The sequence below is a fragment of the Nicotiana tabacum genome, chromosome 22 (assembly GCF_000715075.1).
Source record: "Nicotiana tabacum cultivar K326 chromosome 22, ASM71507v2, whole genome shotgun sequence".
NCBI classification, from domain to species: domain Eukaryota; kingdom Viridiplantae; phylum Streptophyta; class Magnoliopsida; order Solanales; family Solanaceae; genus Nicotiana; species Nicotiana tabacum.
Window position 1 is genome coordinate 44418183 of NC_134101.1, and position 17850 is coordinate 44436032.

The following is a 17850-nucleotide window of genomic DNA, read 5'->3' on the forward strand; positions in this document are numbered from 1 at the left end:
GAAGAGAGTAACCACCACTCATCAATTGGCCAACACTTAACAGATTATGGGCTAAATTAGGAACATATTGCACATCATGTAGAAGCTTTACATTACCATGTGTGATTTTGATGGCAATTGTACCTTTCCCTTCAACCTTCATCGACTTGTTGTCTCCAAGTCGGACCTCACCTTTTTGGGACTCATCAAGTTCTTTAAACAGTGACCTCATTCCAGACAAATGGTTTGAGGCACCACTGTCCATGAACCACACTCCATTAAGTTCATCATTAATAGGAGATTGGGTCATGAATAACTTACTCCCCTCTTCAACTTCCTCTGTGATATTTGCTTGCTTTTACTCTGTGAATTTTGCTTGCTTTTCTTCATCCCTCTGCTTGGTCCAGCAATTAGCTTTTATGTGGCCCAACTTCTTACAATATCGACATTGAATGTTGTTTCTGTTTTGATGCTGATCGCCAAATTGACCTCTTCCTTTGCCGCTGCCACGACCTCGACCACGATAGCCACCTCTTCCTCTGCCTCGGCCACAAAAAAATTCTGATTTCACCTTGTAAAGAGGCTCCCCCTTCACCTGAAAAGCTTTCTCGTCCACCTTTTCATAGGACCTACTGATTCGAACTTCATGGGCTAACAATGAACTCATTAGTTCATCAAAACTGTAAGTAGATAGGTCCTTAAATTCTTCTATTGCAGCAACAACATGGTCAAAACTTTTTGTTAAACTTCTCAACACTTCACTTACAACAATTTCATTGTTAATACTTTCACCATAGGTTTTCATATGATTAACAATTCCAGAAACTCTAGACATAAATTCTTGCACAGACTCTTTGTCTTTCATGGCTAAAGTTTCAAATTCACGATGAAGTATTTGTAATTTCACAGTAATTACCTTCTTGTTGCCCAAATATTCTTGCTTTAGAGTCTCCCATGCTTGATTGGAGGTTGTTGATGTTGCAATTCGGGGAAAATTTTCATCATCCAGTGCCGATTGGATGAAAAATAGTGCTCTTGCATCTTTCTTGCGAGTCTCCCGTAGCTGTTGGTCGGGTTGAGCCGGTGCCGGATTTGGCTCAACATACTCATTCTCCACCAAATCCCATAGCTCCTGGGACTTGAACATTGTCTTCATTTTGAGACTCCAAAGATGATATTTTTTTCCCTTTAAATATTGGAATCAGGGGTTGAGATGAAGAATTTGTGCCGTTGCTTGCCATAGGTTCCTCTAAATTTTGTGCTCCTTACTTTTTTTCTCTTAGGCTTCACCTCAAACTTTTTATTTGATTGTGGCTGTCTCTCAATGAACCTGGCTCTGATACCAAAAATATTGTTGGGAATTTAAAACACAAAGAAGGGAAGTTGAGAGAGTATTTTGAAGTCTGTCAAATTGCATAAGAAAAGCTACAATAGAGGCCTTTTAAATAGGCTTACAACCAACTGACTTAAGCTAAAAATAAGCAACTAATAAATAAATTGGATAAAATGCTCCCACTACTTCTACTATTATCATCCAACTAAAGGATCATGCAAATTAACTGAACAAGTACTAACTTTATAGATGCTAAAAACTAGGAACTAAATAAGCTGTCACTTTGAAGCATTAATCAACATAAAATACATGATTAAAAAACAAAAATATTTTTCTTCAACTTTGCAATATAGATGAGCTATCATTTTATAACACTTTGAATAGTTTTAAAAAATTTATAACGTAAGGTTTAAAATTACTTGAATTACATTTGTTAAAAGAAAAAAAAATACAATTTGCTTAAACTACCGAAACAACATATGTAAGCTTTTCCTTGGAACTCATTTTATTTTTAAAAAACACATAGTCAAGCAAATCAAACGAAGAGTATTTCTTACCCCTTCAACGCACAACTAAAAAGACTACTAAAGAAATACAAAAGGAGAACTATTTTCCTAATTAATTAGAACGGAGTTAACTTCAATGAGGAGTAAATACTATTCAATGATGAGGTACTTAGCATTTAGAGTTTTTATTGTACTTGATCTCATTGCCTGCTTATAACTTACATAGTCTTGACATAGAAGATTATGAAATGAGCAATTCGTGCTGATAACGTGTTATAAAATAAAAGCAACTTAGTAAAACATGAACAAGACATGTTGTTATGAAATAAAAGCAATTTAGTAAAACATGAACAAGAAATGGAGATAGAGAGAAGGAAGAGATTTTCTTCTTCAATTGTGTGTATTTTTCTATCTATTACAAGATCTCTTTATAGGCATGAAAAGTGAAGAAAAATATGTCATTAAGCATAGAAATATGTCATTGAATATGTCATTAAGCATTTGAGAAGATCATGGAGGAAGAGTAGACATCCACCATAATTTGATTTTTCTTATAACACTCCCCCTTGGATGTCCATAGATAATGTGCCTCGTTAAAACCTTATTAGGAAAAAACCCTATGGAAAAAAAAATTCTAGTGAAGGAAAAAGAGTACACATATTTAGAAATACGCCTTTTGGTTGCCTCGTTAAAATCCTTGCAAGAAAAACCCAGTGGGACAAAATTTTGTAAGGAAAAAAGAGTACAACGCGTATTAACTCCCCATGATGAGAGCATCAATTTATATCCTTGAGCCTTCGCATCCCAATCTTGTACACTAGTTTCTTGAAGGTTGACGTCGGTAGAAATTTGGTGAACAAATCAACCATATTATCACTTGAATGGATCTGTTTCACATTGATATCACCATTCTTTTGAAGATCATGTGTGAAAAATAACTTTGGTGAAATGTGCTTTGTCCTATCCCCTTTTATGAATCCTCCCTTCAACTGGGCTATGCATGCTGCATTGTCTTCATACAAAATTGTGGGTAGTTTGTTACATTTCAAACCACATTTGTCTCGAATAAGGTGTATTATAGACCTCAACCATACATATTCTCGACTTGTTTCATGAATAGCAATTATCTCAGCATGATTAGATGAAGTAGCCACAATTTATTGCTTAGTCGATCGCCAAGATATGGTAGTGCCTCCATATATAAACACATAGCATGTTTGAGATCGAACATTTTATGGGTCATATAAATACCCAGTATCGGCATAACCAAACAAGATCAGGACTGCAATTATTGCCATAAAATAATCCCATACCGGTAGTCCCTTTTAGATACTGCAATATGTGTTTGATTCCATTCCAATGTCTCCTTGTAGGAGCAGAGCTATATCTTGTTAAGACATTAACTGAAAAAGTTATGTCAGACCTTGTAATATTAGAAAGATACATTAGTGCACCAATTGCACTAAAATATGGTACGTCGGGACCAAGAAGCTCTTCATTATTTTCATGAGGTCAGAATGGATGTGCTTTATCCATATAAAATCGCTTTAAAATCATTTTAGTATATGTTGATTGATGGACAAAAATTCCATCTTTCATATACTCAATTTGTAGACCAAGACAAAATTTTATCTTTCCAAAATCTTTCATTTCAAATTCTTTCTTTAAATAGTCTACTACTTTAGGAAGCTCTACTGCTTTAGGAAGCTCCTCAGGAGTTCCAATAATATTTAAATCATCAACATACACGGCGATTATAACAAATTTAGATCCAGATCTTTTTATAAAGACACAAGGACAAACTGAATCATTCTTGTACCCTTCTTTCAACAGGTACTCACTCAGGCGATTATACCACATGCGCCCTGATTGTTTCAATCTGTATAAGAATTTTTGAAGCTTTATTTAATAAATTTTTTGGAAACCTTAATATGCTTCAGAACAATTTAAACCCTTCAATGATTTTCATTATACACATATCACGGTTTTCTTGTATTGCCAGATTAAAACCTGAAATGGCGACATCCACCACAGGAAAATATGTCTCTATATAATCAATGCCAGGATATTTACAAATCTTCTTGTGACACAAGTCGTCTTTATGTCTATCGACTTGACCCTTTATTTTTCGCATAAGAACACATTTATACCTTCACTGGCTTTATACTATCAGGTGTTGGGACTATCCGTCCAACTTCATATTTTTCATGTGAAATTAATTTTTATTGCGTATTTTTAATTTGGCCAATTATTTATCTGTCCAAATTTCATGACAGATTTGAGCTCAAGATCCTTGTCAATATAAATAATATTGAGCATTACATTAAATTAACAATATCGTCGACGATCATTTTATATCGGTGAGATCTCTTTATCTTATTATTTTCAGGTACCTGAGCCTCTCCCATGAGGTTTTATGAAGTATTATGTCGTGGTGCTCTTCTAGAGCACTTGCCTCTTTATTATGACCATCTTGAACATTTGCTCCTCTCATTCTTTAAGGATTTTTAGCTTTGGAACCGAATAGTCTATTATGCTTTATGCATGCCATGGACTCTATTCATTATGAACTTTATTTTATTTGGAGCATTAGCAGCTGAATATGACATTTAGCTTTGGGTCAACAAATACACCTGGCAATATTTTGCAAATGAATTATCACTTGAACTTCAAGTTCACATTTTCTCGCACGAGGATCTCGATGTACTCATAATAATTCATTACATGCATTATTTTTTTTCAGCTGCCCATTTTTTCCCCTATTATTGGGATCACCAACACATATCCCTAGTCTTATTTGAGGATTAATCTTTGTGCATTGTGGTGGAACAATTAAATCATATAGCACATTCATATTTCTAGATGGAAATTATTTGGTTCCTCACCCTGAACCGATTGTAATAGGGAGAACTTATCATAACTTGGCTAGATGCGTACAAGTGCTGTTGTATATTAAATAATACATCACATGACAAATTTTATTTTGGCAATTTTGTTTTCATAACCAATGGTTTAGATCTAATTGGAGGCATACAATTTCTGCTAAACCAACTTGGATTTAAACCAGTATTATCAAGATAAATCATCATAATTTATATTCTGGAACTGTGTTCTAATAATTTGAGCAATCAATCTTGCAAAAGCCAAACTACAAGTTGATAACAAATGCACATGTGACCATAGAATAGATGCATCTATTAAAATCATATAATAGTAAACGGTCCACATAGAAGGTGACTGGACCCATATAATCACCTTTTATTCGTTCCAGAAATCAAGGGATTTAATCCCAACCTTAACTGGTATATCATGAAAATAAGCAGCACTAGAGAATTCTTGAAGAATCTTATATTTCTTCAATATATGCCAATGTAATTCTCAATTTATTTATTTTTTCGCATCATAATTGAACCGAGATGATCAACCGGTCATGCCAACTAATATTTATTTAAGTAAACCTCTAGTTTACTTGTGGCTTGTGAATGCATCATCATGCTTATACTTGTGTAATACAAATAGAAGAAAAGTCAGGTAACCTTTCATATTTACCCAGTATGATAATAGTAATATAAAGATATTCAATCTTCTTTTCATTTATAGTCTCAATATGCCAACCACTTTGGCTAATATATTTGTAAATCAAAATATTTCTTTTGAGACTTATTACAATATTAATGTCATGAACAATTTTATTCATCCGGATAGTAACAAATTAGTTCTTTCAGAGCTCTTAACTGCTTTTGTACTACAAGATCTTTTGTCACACCATCCATATAATGAATGTCTCCTTCACAAAGAGAATCATATCATAATAATTGTCATGTTCAAAATCATCACAAGCAAAATAATTTTTTGCTTTAATTTTGCTTTTAATAACTTTCATAAGACATGATAAAATATTTTTGGCGCATCACATGCATGCGACCAATGATATATTCATGTAACTACACAATAATATTCATTATCTTTCTTTGTATCAAACCTCCCTTAGAGGTGAGTTGTATTCATTGTCTTTCTTTGTCTCAAACCTCCCTTAGAGGTGAGTTGTAATATTTATCCAACTATGCACAAGTACATTATTATGCATAATCTTTATCATATATATATTTTCACATTCACTTTCAGGAATGAGTATGCAATCTCAATGTTTATCACAAGTCATATTCTCTTCAAAGAATTTCTCCCTTTTTATAATTACCATAGTGATAACTATTATTATTTTGGCCTTTCGCACGCCCACATTCATTGGTCAACCACTTGTCTTTATTTAGACTTATCATGCACTGCTATCACATTCACTTCAAAAATAGAGCAAATCAAGTGGAACAAGCTTCATGCTTTTTCATGAAAATTACATTATTATTTTTTTAGTTATTATTATTATCAATATGGTAAATTAGGACTCAAACCCAATGTCTTACCCATATAAAGGCATGCTAGGCCATAGTGCGTTGGAACTTGAATCCAACGTCTTTTCATCAACATAGTGCGTTGAGACTTGAACCCATCGTCTTACCCTCAATCTTTGGCATAATAGGCCATAATTCACTAGGACTCGCACTCGAGCCTTTAAAATATTATTACTTCATAATTATAGGCATAAGTAAATTAACTTTCAAGAAGACATATATAACTATTTCAATCTTGAAACAGTTCCTCTGCAACAAAAATACTAGTTAGGATATATGCCAATTTTGCTTTCAATGAAATACATCATGTTATGGTAAAAATATTATTACTAAATTACCTTAATAATTATCTATCATAGTATGTAAAAGGTCAGAACATATATATACGTTGGAATATTATCTTTGTCATATAAGAGATGTAGCAAATAAAGACATGCCTTTCCAGTTCTTTATTTCACTAGATACAATTGAAAAAAATATTTTTACTAAACACTGCACATAAAGTTAATGCAAAGATATGAAAGTATGAATGGGTTGCGTACATGTGATATACTCAAATATTTCGCATACTAAAAGAAACCTATAAAATTAGTTGATGAAAGAATAAATACAACCTCATATTACAAGTGTGAAGCACATGTATTTAATTACCATATGAACAATTCCGTGAGATGACATTAGCTCAAATAGAAACCAAATTACATGTGTTGCATTTTGATCGATGTGTTTAATAAGTTTGGTGAAATAAAGTAATCCAATACTTTCTGCAAAGAAACCACCCAAACAATGAAACCTATAGTTTTTATGTTAAATAGGTGCCTAACTTAACAAAACCTTTTAGAGAGGATCAATTTATCTAAACTATACAAAATTATAGAAAATACATTTAAATTATTACGAGGATATCATCATGTAAGCGACAACCTAACACACTTTTATGAATTAGTTTTAAAACACAAGCATGATTTTGTAGTAAATATAGCTACTCAATCAACTAATATTGTCCAACTGAAAAGTATTAATTCTAGAAAAATTATTTGGTATGTTGATCTTTCCACTATCATGTATCACCAAGTAACTAAAACGGGAGTTAAAGGTGAGAACGTGACAGAAGGAGCATACTAATTATAAACCATAATTATAATTTATACTAGGTGCACATACCTCATCTGACTTATTTATTAGAAATGTGCATACCTTGTTTGTACGCTTAGAATGATCGTAGAGGGCAATTCTTATTGTTTGATGGCCATATAAGTATGGTATAAGAAAAGTCCCAAAACATGGAAACTATTGAAGGATGAACTCTATATAACACACTAACAAAAGTCAAGACCTCAACGAAGCTAAGTCTACAATTCTGTTTTCTCTGGTAGGAAGTGTAGATAAAATAGCAAATCGTGCTGATAATGTGTTATAAAATAAAAGGAACTTAGTAAAACATGAACAAGACATGTTGTTATGAAATAAAAGCAATTTAGTAAAACATGAACAAGAAATGGAGATAGAGAGAAGGAAGAGATTTTCTTCTTCAATTGTGCGTATTTTCCTATCTATTACAAGACCTTTATATAGGCATAAAAAGTGAAGAAAAATATGTCATTGAATATTTCATTAAGCATAGAAATATGTCATTAAATATGTCATTAAGCATTTGAGAAGATCATGGAAGAAGAGTAGACATCCACCTGATTTTTCTTATAAGAAATTAAACTAACAAGAAGCTCTTTCTTAAACACTCATATCTATCAGTGGTGTGGCTTTTCTACACGTGGTCCCTGACAAAGAGTAAACATGATTTACGAAAAGATATCCAACTGATCAAGTGGGATTAAATGGAGAAACTTTTGATATTTCTATTGACTAAGCAAAAGAGTCCAACTTTTACTACGCACTGTACAACACTCTTACGCATATTGAGAACATAATTTTAACTTACACTAAAACTCAGCCGAGCAAGTGAAAAGCATGGAATTTACCAAAAAGCTCCCTGAACGACCCGAAGCTCCTCTCTTAGCCGCTTCTATAATAGTAGTAATAATATATAACAACTTGAAAAGCATCTGTTGTACCAATAAATACCACGAAACGAAGAGAGAATAAATTATATTGCAAGTCTATAGAAATAGAAGTAATCCATAGTCTACAAACGCCACATAGAAAGAGAAAATACTTTAGCCAAAGAGACAACATAAGTGCTCCATTTAGTTATGCTTTGGCCACCAATGAGTTATCAGTTGACACCTGCGAATATTTGAAACTTGCTTAAAATGACATGGTGATTAATACCACATGAAGAATTTTTTTCCTTTATATGTAAAATTATCCCTAGCTAGCTAGCTCGCTAAAAAGATACTTATTTCTTTAACTAAGATAGTGATGTCTGCACTCTGTTCATTTCTAGCGAAGGCAAGGAAACATATATACTTTCCGGCAAAAAGGTAGTATAATAAAACCGGAAAAGATCATTACGTACATTGGCCGAGCTAGCTAGCTGCTGGATAACCAAGTACTAGTATAGTATTAGTAGGACTTATTTTTAGTTAAAAATTCCAGAGGTAGGAATGCTGAGAAAAATGTTCATCTCCATTGCCACTGTCCTGGTACACATGTTCATCTCCATTGCCAGTTGTTGTTCTTGTTGGAAAATGTAGTGGTGAGTAAAGGTTACTTGACAAAGTTTCCAGTCCAGGGTAATATCCAAAATCAAAATTATTTGTCCCAACAGCTGGTGAAGGAGGTGCTGCTGCAGGAGGAAGAGAAGAAATATGTGGTGGTGGAGCAGCAGCATTATTAGGATAATTCTCCAACATATCTAAAAAGGACCAATCCGCAGCAGTAGTAATAGTAGTAGTGTTGTCCATTTGGCCCATCAAATCATGATTACAAATTGACGATTGCGACGTCTCCTCATTCTCCATTTTCAACACGTGCGTATTTTGAACATGTGATGGTGGTGTTTCCTGTGTTGCAGTCTGTGGGTACACGTATTCATTCGCAAACTGCGCCGCAACAACCTGTATCTCCGCCGGCGAAAGCCTCTGTCCGCCGGGAATATCAGGCGGATTCTCGGGAAAATTAAATTTGGCATTAGGGCCACGTAGACAAAACTGGGCCGTATCAAAAGCTCTGGCCGCCTTCTCAGCCGTATCATATGAACCCAACCATATTCTCTCCCTGCTATTAGGCAACCTCACTTCAGAAACCCATTTTCCCCACTTCCTCAACCGCACTCCTTTGTACTTAATTGGTTCGTTCCTCTGATTCTGATTCTGACTCTGACTCTGACTCGGACCCTCCATAGATGCTTAGTTAAAAGGGTAAAATGTTGTTTATAGTGGACGTCCCAGGTGATCAAGAATGAGATGCTAATCGAAGAGACCATTGGAGGGAAAATGGCTAAAAATTGTGTGCATATATATATGGAGGCTATGGTTTCACCTTTGTCAAATGTCGTAATATGGTTCAAAGGCTCGAAGCGTGTGGGAAATTTGAATTTCAAGCTCTTAAGTCCAAATGAGCGTAAAGAGAGTCGGTATCCCCCATATGTTATATACATGGCTCGGTGGAGAAACTAATGGTGAGATAATTAATGACGTCACCTCCTCAGCTTACGCGGGGGTTTCTGGTTTAGTCAAAAAAAAAAAAAAAGTTCTGCACTGAAGGATTAGGTCTATCGATTTATTACTCCACTTTCTAACTAAATTTTAAGAAATAATATATTCTACTACGTATTTGATATTATAAATTTCATGTAATTCAATGAACTATCTAGGTCATTAGCACGGGATAAGGATTATATTTATTCTCTGCCCCTTTTTAAAAATAATTTTAAAATAATGATTAAATTCTTGGTTAATTACAATCAAATAAGAGTTTATGTTATAATCACGGCACAGATTACGAAATTTTTTAGATAAATTATATGATAAACATTTACATGGTAACCTTATGGTACTTAACTAACTTGCTACCATAGATTAAGATTACACAACGTAAAAAATATTTTACTCTAACAGTGTACATTAATTTAATATGTCTAACAATTTGGGAAGACATACAAAATTAATAGTCTGTTTGGTCAAGCTTTTCCAAGTTAAAAGTAATTTTTTTTCAAAAAAAAAAGTATTGTTTTTCAAAGTTGAAGTGTTTGGCCAAGCTTCTAGAAAAAAAAAATGCTTTTGAAAAGAAGCAGTAGTTTGGAGAAACGAAAAAATGTAATTTCTCTCCAAAATACTTTTTGAAAAGTTTTTGTAAGAAAAATACACTTAAAACAGTTTTTTAAAAACTTGGTCAAACATCAATTGATACTTAAAAATATTTTTCAAATAAATTAGCCAAACATAAACAGTTTCTTACCAAAAATAGTTTTAAAAAAATACTTTTGAAGAAAAAGCACGTGTCAAAATAATCTGATTTTTGTACCTAGCCAAACGTGCTATAATTTGATAAGACAGTTTTGTCAGATTTGCGCGTTAGAAATAGCTCTTGTTCATTATGCTAATCCAACATAGCATAGATAGCAAACTTAGGTGGCAAAAAGTTCTGGAAAACATATCATTAGAATATTTTACTAGAATTGCTGCATGGCTGTTTTATCAGATTAATTGGAAGAAATATAATTTATTCATTCATTAGGCACTTAGCTGGATAATCCAAGACAAAGTCTTTTGTGTACGAATTAGTCAAGCAAGACAGAGAAGAATACCTTATTATACTTTATACCACGTGACAGAGAAGATATTTAAATGGTCTAATTAAAGAGTACAAAACAAAAGTACCTAAAATTGTCATTTATGTTAGAAGAAAAATTAAATTATGGTGGATGTCTACTCTTCCTCTATGATCTTTTCAAATATTTAATGACATATTTCTATGCTTAATGACATATTTTTCTTCACTTTTCATGCTTATATAAATGCCTTGTAATAGATAGGAAAATACATACAATTGAAGAAGAAAATCTCTTTCTTCTCTCTATCTCCATTTCTTTTTCATGTTTTACTAAATTGCTTTTATTTCATAACAACATGTCTTGTTCATGTTTTACTAAGTTGCTTTTATTTTATAACACATTATCAGCACGAATTGCTCATTTCATGATCTTCTACGTCAAGACTATGTAAATTATAAGTAGATAATGAGATCAAGTACAATGAAAAATGTCTTGGATAATAATACAAAGATAAGTTTTACATTCATCTAAACTCATTCATACTTTCATATCTTTGCATTAACTTTATGTACAGTATTTAATAAAAATATTTTTTTCAATTGTATCTAGTGAAATAAAGAACTGGGAAGGTATGTCTTTATTTGCTACATCTCTTATAGGACAAATATAATATTCCAACGTATATATATGTTCTGACCTTTTACATACTATGATAGATAATTATTAAGGTAATTTAGTAATAATATTTTTACCATAACATGATGTATTTCATTGAAAGCAAAATTGGCATATATCCTAACTAGCATTTTTGTTGCAGAGGAACTGTTTCAAGATTGAAATAGTTATATATGTCTTCTTGAAAGTTAATTTACTTATGCCTATAATTATGAAGTAATAATATTTTAAAGGCTCGAGTGCGAGTCCTAGTGAATTTTGGCCTATTATGCCAAAGATTGAGGGTAAGACGATGGGTTCAAGTCCCAACGCACTATGTTGATGAAAAGACGTTGGATTCAAGTTCCAACGCATTATGGCCTAGCATGTCTTTATATGGGTAAGGCATTGGGTTTGAGTTCTAATACACCATATTGATAATAATAATAACTAAAAAAAAATAATGTAATTTTCATGAAAAAAACATGAAGTTTGTCCCACTTGATTTGCTCTATTCTTGAAGTAAATGTGATAGCAGTGCATGATAAGTCTAAATAAAGACAAGTGGTTGACCAATGAATGTGGGCGTGCGAAAGGCCAAAATAATAATAGTTATCACTATGGTAATTATAAAAAGGGAGAAATTCTTTAAAGAGAATGTGACTTGTGATAAACATTGAGATTGCATACTCATTCCTGAAAGTGAATGTGAAAATATATATATGATAAAGATTATGCATAATAATGTACTTGTGCATAGTTGGATAAATACTACAACTCACCTCTAAGGGAGGTTTGAGACAAAGAAAGATAATGAATATTATTGTGTAGTTACATGAATATATCATTGGTCGCATGCATGTGATACGCCAAAAATATTTTGTCATGCCTTATGAAAGTTATTAAAAGCAAAATTAAAGCAAGAAATTATTTTGCTTGTGATGATTTTGAACATGACAATTATTATGATATGATTCTCTTTGTGTCACGACCCAAAACTAACCCCTGTCGTGATGGCGTCTATCGTGGAACTAGGCAAGCCGACTCATTTCCAAAACAAACCAATATTTTTATTTTTAAGATAATTCCAAGGTTATTTAACATAAAACCTCCATTTAAAGAGTTCAAATCAAAGAAAAATAGAAGTGCGGAAAAGAAAAGCCCGACATCGGGGTGTCACTAGTCATGAGCATCTACTACAATCTTTCTTTCAATATCAAGGCTAACTCAGCCTGGAAAATAGCTAAATACAAGTAGAGGAAGATAAGAGGGAGAAGAGCAGGGCTGCGATCGCCAGGCAGCTACCTTGCTATCATCGGGAAAATCTGCAACCAGAATGCTCAATAACCGCTACCGTATCCAGCTACACCTGGATCTGCACACAAGGTGCAGGGAGTAACGTGAGTATGCCAACTCATTAAGTAACAACAATAAATAAAGATTGAGCAGTAGTGACGAGCAATAAAGCATATAACGTTCATATCAGGAAATCTCAGTAAAATACCACATGCTCTTAAAAATCAGGATTTGAATCAAACATCTCGTTTAAACCCAGTTCCAGTAAAAATCATTTTAAAGATATTTTTCCAACAGTTTTTCAAACAAAGGCTCAATGCAAAGGTGAGAAAAAATGATGAAATCATAAACAGCCCCTCGGGAAAAACATCACTCATATACAGCCCCTCGGGCAAACCTCACAGTCACTCGTGCCACTCGGGTATACCTCACAATCACTCTTGCCACTCGGGCATACCCCACAATCACTCTTGCCACTCGGGCATACCTCACAATCACTCATGCCTCCCAGTCACTCAGCACTCGGCACTTGGCACTCGCACTCAGTAGGTACTTGCGCTCACTGGGGGTGTGTACGGACTCCGGAGGGGCTCATTCAGCCCAAGCGCTATAATCTGCACGGACAACTCACGTGCGATAATAATAAAGTATGCTGCATGCGGGCAGCCCCGATCTACACTCATCCTCACAAATCAGGCCCTCGGCCTCACTCAGTCATAAAGTAAGCTGCAGGCGGGCAGCCCCGATCCACACTCATCCTCACAAATCAAGCCACTCGGGCATTTCAGTAAAACAGAGCATTCGGCCCAAAATATTTATATGCATCAAAATAGAGTCATAAAACTGAGTTATGCGGTAAACAAGTATAAACATGACTGAGTATAGATTTTCATTCAAAAACAGTGAGAGGATGGTAAGAAACAGCCCCTAAGGGTCCAAACAGCATTGGCACAAGGCCCAAACATGGCATTCAGCCCAATTTACAGAAATTCTTTCTAAAATATATAAGTATCAAATGGTTTCAACAAAGTATGCAACTTTACAGTTGCTACGGGACGGACCAAGTCACAAATCTCCAACAGTGCACGCCCACATGCTCGTCACCTAGCATGTGCGTCACTTCAAAATAGTAGAATGATACGAAATCCGGGGTTTCATACCCTCAGGACTAGATTTACAAGCGTTACTTACCTCAAATCGGTCAAATCTCTACCCCGCAATGCTCTTGCCTCTGGACTCGGCCTCCAAATGCTCAAAATCTATTCACAATCAGTATAATATCATCAATATACGCTAATGGAATGAATTCCACAAGAAAAGCTTCAAGATTAGACCAAAACCCGAAATTGGCTCAAAAATCGCTTGTGGGGCCCACGTCTTGAAATCCGACAAAATTTACAAAACTAGAAAGCTCATTCACTCACGATTCTAACCATACCAAATTCATCAAAAACCGACGTCGTTTGGTCCTTCAAATCCTTAAATTACTTTTCCAGAATTTTCAAGCCCTAACCCCTCATTTTCACTAATTACCATGATTAAACAATGAAAAATTACCATATATACAAGTATTAGGGCTCAAGTAACTTACCTCAACGAAACCCCCTTGATTCCCTCTTCAAATCTCTCCCAAAAGCTCCAAAAACCGAATAGAAATGGTGGAAATGAACCAAATTCGCGAAGGGTTCTATTTATGGTTTCTGCCCAGGTTTTTCGCACCTGCGGCCATTTTCTCGCACCCGCGCGACCGCACCTGCGGACTCCTTCCTCGCACCTGCGGACTCACATTTGCGGTCCCAGGTGCGCATCTGCGAAACCGGTCCAAACTCCTCCTCTCCGCATCTGCGCTCAAGGCTTCGCACCTGCGGGCTCGCAGATGCGGCCAATTCTTCGCACCTGCGTTCCCAGCCTTGGCCCAGCATTGCCCGCACATGCGCACTCCCCACACGCACCAGCGGCCTCGCATCTGTGTCCCTTTCTTCCGCAGGTGCGGAAATAGCAGAAGCAGCAACTCCAGCTGCAATTTCCAACTTCAACAAATCCGTTAACCACCCGGAATCAACCCGAGGCCCTCGGGACCTCAACCAAAAATACCAACAAGTCATATATCAACATACAAACTTAGTCGAACCTTCGAATCACTCAAAATAATATCCAAACACCAAATTACCCTCGGATTCAAGCCTAAGAACTTCTAAATTTCTAAATTCGGCAACCGATGCCAAAACCAACCAAACCACGTCCGAATGACCTCAAAATTTGCACACACGTCACAAATGACACTACGAACCTACTCCAACTTCCAGAATTCCATTCCGACCCCGATATCAAAAAGTCAATCCCACAGTCAAACTTCTCAAAAATAAAACTTTCGGTATTTCAAGCTTAATTCCTCTACGGACTTCCAAATAATATTCCGGATACTCTCCTAAGCCCACAATCACCATACAGAGCTATTGGATTCATCAAAATTCAAATCTGAGGTCGTTTACACATAGGTCCATATCCGGTCCACTTTTCTAACTTAAAATTTTTAATTGTGAGACTAAGTGTCTAATTTCACTCCGAGTTCCTTCCGGACCCGAGCCAAAAAATATGATATAACATAATATAGTTGAATAACACAAAAAGAAGTAGAAATGGGGAAAATTGGGTTATAATTTTTGAACATGACAATTATTATGATATGATTCTCTTTGTGAAGGAGACATTCATTATATGGATGGTGTGACAAAAGATCTTATAGTACAAAAGCAGTTAAGAGCTCTGAAAGAACTAATTTGTTACTACCCGGATGAATGAAATTATTCATGACATTAATATTATAGTAAGTCTCAAAAGAAATATTTTGATTTACAAATATATTAGCCAAAGTGGTTGGCATATTGAGACTATAAATGAAAAGAAGATTGAATATCTTTATATTACTATAATCATACCGGGTAAATATGAAAGGTTACCTGACTTTTCTTCTATTTGTACTACACAAGTATAAGCATGATGATGCAATCACAAGCCACAAGTAAACTAGAGGTTTACTGAAATAAATATTAGTTGGCATGATCGGTTGACCATCTCGTTTCAATTATGATGCGAAAAAAATTAATTGAGAATTACATTGGTATATATTGAAGAAATATAAGATTCTTCAAGAATTCTCTTGTGTTGCTTATTCTCATGATATACCAGTTAAGGTTGGGATTGAATCCCTTGATTTCTGGAATGAATAAAAGGTGATAAATATATGGGCCCAGTCACCTTCCATGTGGACCGTTTACTATTATATGATTTTAATAGATGCATCTATTCTATGGTCACATGTGCATTTGTTATCAACTTGTAGTTTGGCTTTTGCAAGATTGATTGCTCAAATTATTAGAGCACAGTTCCACAATATAAATTATGATAATTTATCTTGATAATACTGGTTTAAATCCAAGTTGGTTTAGCAAAAATTGTATGCCTCCAATTATATCTAAACCATTGATTATGAGAACAAAATTGCCAAAATAAAATTTGGTATGTGATGTATTATTTAATATACAACAGCACTTGTACGCATCTAGCCAAGTTATGATAAGTTCTTCCTATCACAATCGGTTCAGGGTCAGGAACCAAATAATTTCCATCTAGAAATATGAATGTGCTATATGATTTAATTGCTCCACCACAATGCACAAAGATGGATCCCCAAATAAGGATAGGGATATGTGTTGGTGATCCCAACAATAGGGAGAGAAAATGGGCATCTAAAAAAGTAATGCATGTAATGAATTATTATGAGTACATCGAGATCCTCGTACGAGAAAATGTGAACTTGAAGTTCAAGTGATAATTCATTTGCAAATTATTGTCAGGTGTATTTGCTGACCCAAAGCTAAATGTCATATTCAGCTGCTAATGCTCCAAATAAAATAAAGTTCATAATGAATAGAGTCCATGGCATGTATAAAGCATAATAGACTAATCGGTTCCAAAGATAAAACTCCTTGAAGAAGGAGATGAGCAAATTTTCAAGATGGTCATAATAAGGAGGCAAGTGCTCTAGAAGAGCACCACGACATAACACTTCATAAGACCTCATGGGAGAGGCTCAGGTACCTGAAAATAATAAGATAAAGAGATCTCAATAAGTTATGTCTTTATTGGGTAATAGTAGAACCGATATAAAATGATCATCGGCGATATTGTTAATATAATGTAGCGCTCAATATTATTAATATTGACGAGGATCTTGAGCTCAAATCTGCCATAAAATTTGGACAGATAAATGATTGGCCAAATGAAAAATACGCAATGAAAATTGATTTCACATGAAAAATATGAAGTTGGACTGATAGTCCCAACACCTGAAAGTATAAAGTCAGTGGAGGTATAAATGTGTTCTTGTGTGAAAAAAAAGAGTTCAAGTCGATAGACATAAAGACGACTTGTGTCACAAGAAGATTTGTAAATATCCTGGCATTGATTATATAGAGACATGTTCTCCTGTGGTGGATATCGCCATTTCAGGTTTTAATCTGGCAATACAAGAAAAACGTGATATGCGTATAATGGAAATCATTGAAGGATTTAAATTGTTTTGAAGCATATTAAGGTTTTCAAGAAATTTATTAAATAAAGCTTCAAAAATCCTTATATGGATTGAAACAATCAGGGCGCATGTGGTATAATCGCCTGAGTGAGTACCTGTTGAAAGAAGGGTACAAGAATGATTTAATTTGTTCTTGTGTCTTTATAAAAAGATCTGGATCTAAATTTGTTATAATCACCGTGTATGTTGATGATTTAAATATCATTGGAACTCCTAGGGAGCTTCCTAAAGCAGTAGAGCTTCCTAAAGTAGTAGACTATTTAAAGAAAGAGTTTGAAATGAAAGATCTTGGAAAGACAAAATTTTGTCTTGGTCTACAAATTGAGTATATAAAAGATGGAATTTTTGTCCATCAATCAGCATACACTAAAATGATTTTAAAGCTATTTTATATGGATAAAGCA

General features: G+C 34.5%; 2 protein-coding genes across 2 annotated transcripts; both read right to left on the bottom strand.

Annotated features, from left to right (window-relative positions):
- Positions 1–337: 337 nt before the first annotated feature.
- Positions 338–1135, bottom strand: LOC107797034 (uncharacterized). Its single transcript, XM_016619869.2, has one exon. It carries the CDS (start codon positions 1133–1135, stop codon positions 338–340), a length of 798 nt encoding a protein of 265 aa, XP_016475355.1.
- A 7189-nt stretch (positions 1136–8324) lies between these two features.
- On the bottom strand, positions 8325–9754 carry LOC107798002 (uncharacterized). Its single transcript, XM_016620929.2, has one exon. The coding sequence runs from the start codon at positions 9527–9529 to the stop codon at positions 8771–8773; it is 759 nt and encodes a 252-aa protein (XP_016476415.1). The 5' UTR covers positions 9530–9754; the 3' UTR covers positions 8325–8770.
- Positions 9755–17850: the final 8096 nt, after the last annotated feature.